A 5,962-nucleotide genomic window follows, 5' to 3' on the forward strand; every position below is an offset into this window, starting at 1 on the left:
TATTCAATCAATCTAATTTAGTTAGTCAAATACTTTTAGTTACTATTAATATAAAGGGCAAATGACTTAACTAAATGAGTTGGATCACAAAATTACATGGATCCCCTAAAATGAACAATGTTACTTCAATGCTCTAAAATACATTTTAATGTAAATCAAATTAAATTAGGCCAATTTAAACATTACAGTAGTAAATCAAATGAATATAATTCGAATTACTATACATATATATAAATCGAGTGTACTAGAGGTCGATTTACTAGCAACTTGGCTCCATCCATTATAAATCGAAGCAACTGCATGGCGACATGGGTAGTGGAGGGTTTGAAAGTACTCGCAATTGCAAGATCGATCTCTCAACGACACTCTATAAACACCAAACACCCATCTTGGCAGCTCATCGTATGCCTTCTCCCAATCCCTATATATCTGCGAGACAGTCTTCTGCTTAATTAGTCAACTACACATTCCTGTACGTAGGTCTGAACCCAAAATATGCATCCATCGCATTCTGCAAAACCTTAATGCACACAAAAGCATCAGCTCTAATCATAAGAAAGATATAAGCAGATATGACATGATAATCAAGCTTGCTATAATCACTGGAGATCGAGGTGGCCAAACATGTATGAGGTCCGTTATACCGTCTGACCTCCCAAATACCTTTCCACTACCATAGCGTGATCCGAATCAACCATTGCAGTTATTTCTGAACTCCTTGCACTTGTCGTAGTACTTATCATGGTTCGATTCCATCACTTTGTACTCAACCCCATGATGGATGCTATAAGTTTTCACACATAAGATGACTTCTTCATTGTTCTGAAACTGCTAACCGACTTGAAACTCAACTAGACCTGCGGTGTCCTGTGAATCTCTCGCGCCAAAATCAGATTGTACATCCAGTAACCCCTCTACTCTCATAGCATCCAAGTCTAGAGTCGAAAAGTACGGGAGATACTGTTGAGTTCCCAAGCTCGATGGTCCCGGCCCCCAGGACTGATAGGAATACTCCTCTTTCTATATCATCATTACTGTCATCAGCAATCGTGGCGGGCTCTACATCATCGTCCTCCCTTAGGACATTTTCCACCGCATCCGGTTCTCCGACAGCCGTAAAAATCGAAATCATAACAGTAGTATTCATGTTAGGACCTTATTCTGCAATCTCGTCATGATGTAGATTAGCTGCAAAAAATGGAGATGTCACTATATCTCAATCTATTTCATCCCATGCAGACCCAAATTCTATAGTACGGTATCATGAAAATTAACCAAGCTCATAGAGGGTCTGATAAAGACGCTGCTCAACAGATTTTTATTAGTAAACTTCATTTTCAATTGCGTTTTTTTCTTGATCGTGCTTTTGTAGTGCACAAGAACTAGAAAACTATCCTCCATAGCCATTTTGAGTGTCACTCTTGTGTGGGTTCAATGTTTTGCTCGTATATATAGGAATTTTGGAGGTGCTTTAAATCGAATTAAATTATTTCAATTTAATCTTGTTATTTGTTTAAGGTGAATATAATTAATTGGAGTCGAATTACCATTCGGTGCTTTCAAATTTAAATTGAATTTAATCCATTCGATTTACCTTAGTATATTATCATTCCAGGTGAATCGAACATACTACAGTCGAATTACTAACATGAAACCTAAATCAAATTCTTTTAATTTGATTTATTATCTAAGACACTAAATCAAACTTAATCAATTCGATTTACATTTGCATTGTAAATCAACGTAAGTGAATTCGATTTACATGAAATTAAACTATTTACGTAACACTTCTCCGTTTAGGAAATTCATGTAAATTTTGTTTCCAATTCAATTGTTTATGTCATTTGCCCTAATATAAATGACAATTAAAATCAAAATAGAAATATGAGGCCCGAATTCATCAAGTTTATTTATTTTGAGCACGCATGTTATAATAATTTTTTTTATTTTTAAAATAAACATAAAAATGCAACCTTAGTTGATTGCTTTAGAGTACGTGGAAGATAGAAAACAAATTGTTATTTTCTTATAATGAAGAAATAGATAATGATTTGTTCATTGAGTTATGAAAGTTATTCAAAAATAGAGCATTCGTTAATTATCAAAATGTAAATAATAAAAAAAACTCCTATCATTAACCGTCATGGCATGACCTAATTAGTTGTATTACAGGTGGTGGAGAGAATTAGATTTTGCAACAAAGGTTCCTTATGCAAGAGATAGGGTAGTTGAAGGATTCTTTTGGCCTTTTGCTACGAACTCTGAGCCTAAATATAGCACTGCAAGACAAATGATAACCAAATTGTCTATATGTATCTCTCTTGTGGATGATACTTTTGATGTTTATGGCACAGTTGAAGAACTTGAACTCTTCACCAAAGCAATCCAAAGGTCTGATTTTAGAACAAGAATTCACCAGTCTTTAGATGCTATCTCAATAAAGGGGGAAAAAAATATCTTTGTTGCACGCATAATAATCTTAATCACTTTTCACTTTTCAGTCCCATGATTTTTTTCACTTTTTCTTAATTTTCAGCCCTTTTATTTTTCAGATGGGATATTCGATGCATTGAGTCTCTTCCGGATTGCTTTAAAGTTATTTTTAATGCAATTATGGAATGCTGGATGGAAATAGAGGTTTTCATGAATGATGTGGGTGGAGACTCAAACTTAGTGTTGCAACATGTTAAACAGGCTGTAAGCTTTCATTCATTAGACTTATTGGTTTATTGATTAATAATCACTTTAATTAATTAAATAACTTTATTATACCTGCAGTTTTCTAATATAGTACAAGCTTACATGGTTGAAGCAAAATGGTGCCATGAGGACTATATTCCAACATATGATGACTACAAGATTAACGGAATTCTCACTTCAGGAAACCCATTGTTCACAACAATGTTCATTGCTCTTGGAGAATTTGCATCCAAAGAAATGTTTGATTGGATTTCTAATATTCCCTTCATCTTAAAAGCCACATCATTTGTTGGCAGACTAACAAATGATTTGTCCTCACATAAGGTAGAGGTTTATTCGATGCATTGAGTCTCTTCCGGATTGCTTTAAAGTTATTTTTAATGCAATTATGGAATGCTGGATGGAAATAGAGGTTTTCATGAATGATGTGGGTGGAGACTCAAACTTAGTGTTGCAACATGTTAAACAGGCTGTAAGCTTTCATTCATTAGACTTATTGGTTTATTGATTAATAATCACTTTAATTAATTAAATAACTTTATTATACCTGCAGTTTTCTAATATAGTACAAGCTTACATGGTTGAAGCAAAATGGTGCCATGAGGACTATATTCCAACATATGATGACTACAAGATTAACGGAATTCTCACTTCAGGAAACCCATTGTTCACAACAATGTTCATTGCTCTTGGAGAATTTGCATCCAAAGAAATGTTTGATTGGATTTCTAATATTCCCTTCATCTTAAAAGCCACATCATTTGTTGGCAGACTAACAAATGATTTGTCCTCACATAAGGTAGAGGTTTTTCTAATTTTTTTAATTCTATTTAATTAGTTTGGTATATATATAATTTAATTTTAATACACTGTAAACATACACAAAGTTTTATACAATTACGTAATATTATGTCAATAAAAATAACTATTTTTAATATAGATTTAGATCTTTTAAAGTTTGAATTTCACTTTAGGGAGTAAAGTGTGATTTCTCATCATTGATTTCATAGGTGGGACCAAGAATAAATATAAAAGAGAAATTATTTAAGAATAGAAGATCACACTTTACTCTCTAAAGTGAAATTCAAACTTTTGAGGATCCAAATTCTTTTAATATTGGCTGTTTAAATAATCATCCAAAAAATGATATAAATGAAAAACTGTATAAAATATTTTATAACGTTTATACACTAAAATTACTTTAATTTAGTTTTATAAATTTTGGAATAATGCCGCTTATAATTAACTGCTGCTTTTTAAATTTGATCAACATGTGTAGTTTGAACAACAAAGGAAACATGTTGCTTCTGCAGTAGAAAGTTGCATGAAGCAGTATAACTTTTCAGAAGAGGAGGCCTATGAATTCATCAAAAAGGATATCAATGATTCTTGGAAGGATATGAACGAAGAGTATCTCAAGTTAACCGAGGAAATCCCAAGACCCATCCTTGATTGCATTGTTAACTTGGCTCGCATATGTGAGTTTATATATGCAAACTTTGAAGATAAATACACCAATTGTGAACTTTTGAACGATGACATCATGGCACTGCTTTTGGACCCCATCATCGTGTAGCAGTTTCCTCAAGAAATAAATCGTTTAACATTTGTTCTAAATAAATAACTCTAACAAATTTTATTATAATATAATTAAGAAACTGAGACTAAAATTTCTGTTTCATCCTCGTCATATTGCGTCTGTTGTGCACGTTGTGACATGTATGATGTTTAATTTCTCTTTATCGATTGTTTGTGTTATATTTTATATATCTTCTTCTCTATTTTTCTTAATTTGCTATTTGCAAAAAGCTAAGTAAGGTTATACCATTCAGTTATTACTACCTTCTTAATTTAACGGGAAAAAAAAAAGAGTTTGGAGCATGGTTGTTTAATTATTTTTCTCGTTTTTGTTAGTGATTTCAAGCTTCTAGTATACTCCAAGATTAGTCGTTGAAAGGATTCATGGTCTGAGGCATGAATCAATGCAAGTGAGTAGAAGACATGATCATAAGGTAACATTAAGAGATAGAACAGAATTCAGAAAAACAGAGAGAAAGGCGTAGAAAGCTTGTATTGCAAGTAGTAAGTTAGATTTACAACGAAGGGTGATGGACAATATATATAGCTAGCTTAGGCTATACAGGACGTGCCATGCACAAACACACATAGTACTGATAGTAGCATAGCTGCTGAGCTGTTTTAACTAAACAAACTCAACTTTTCACTAATAGTAGTAGCAGATTTTAACTGACCTAGCTACCATTACCCTTGATAGTCGTTAATGAGATCATTTTTCTTGTTCTAATAAAAGATCACACCTTTTGAGGGTCATTCAAATAAATATAATATAAAATAGGGGTCAGATTGAACTATTTTTGATAGGGCATAAGGACATCAATCCCTGCCCAAAGCACCTTCGTATATTACGATGACAAAAGTTGTCTTTGCATTTATTAACCATGTCAAAATGGAAGTGCACCCAAACCACTATATATTGTGTGTTTGGATTTCAGTTTGCAAAAAGTGAGTTTGCATAAAATTGATTTTATAAAATTGATTTTGATGAAAAGTAAGTTTGAGTTAACGTGATTTATGTTTGACAATATTTGTATCAAAATTGATTATAGCAAAATAGATGTTGTTTGCATTATACTACTCAAAATCACTTTTAGATGAAAAATTACTAAAAGAGACATCAATTTAAATTATTTTTTTATATACATGCAAAAACAGAACCTAACAAAAATAATATAAAAAATATTTATTATATAAATAAATAAATATAATAAAAAAATATAAAAGAGAGTACTATAAATTTTATAATGTTAAAGAAAAAAATATTCTATAATTTTTCTAATATTACCCGTACTCTTTAATTTAGTATTATTTTGGACTATAAATTTTTATTATTTATGACTCTATTATTACTTATAATTAATTTTTTATTTATTTTGTCCTTTTTTTATAGGATCATAATTTATATTATTCAAAATTTTGATAATAAACGTAGTATATAATAATTACAATTACAAATTTTACAAATTCAGAATAAAAAATAAAAAAATTAATACAAAACAAAAATAGAGTACATCAAAGAATAGAAAAAAATTATACAGATAAGAAATAATAAAAATTTCATAAAACCAACAACATATATTATATGAACAAAAAAATACCATAAAACGTAAATAAAATTCATATGAATAAAATCAAATAAAAATAAAAAAATTTCAATTTGTTAGTGATTGAAATAAATATGAAC

At 30.9% G+C, this 5,962-nt stretch overlaps 1 protein-coding gene across 1 annotated transcript in view; it reads left to right on the top strand.

Moving 5' to 3' along the window:
• The window catches only part of LOC107611935 (probable sesquiterpene synthase), a 6,039-nt gene extending 1,508 nt beyond the window's left edge, over positions 1 to 4,531 (top strand). The window contains exons 2-5 of the mRNA XM_021108994.1: positions 2,173 to 2,391; positions 2,553 to 2,697; positions 2,779 to 3,024; positions 3,980 to 4,531. Coding sequence (XP_020964653.1) covers positions 2,173 to 2,391; positions 2,553 to 2,697; positions 2,779 to 3,024; positions 3,980 to 4,276 — 907 coding nt within the window. The 3' untranslated portion in view covers positions 4,277 to 4,531. The remainder of the gene's footprint in view (positions 1 to 2,172; positions 2,392 to 2,552; positions 2,698 to 2,778; positions 3,025 to 3,979) is intronic.

Source organism: Arachis ipaensis, chromosome B08 (genome assembly GCF_000816755.2).
Source record: "Arachis ipaensis cultivar K30076 chromosome B08, Araip1.1, whole genome shotgun sequence".
NCBI classification, from domain to species: domain Eukaryota; kingdom Viridiplantae; phylum Streptophyta; class Magnoliopsida; order Fabales; family Fabaceae; genus Arachis; species Arachis ipaensis.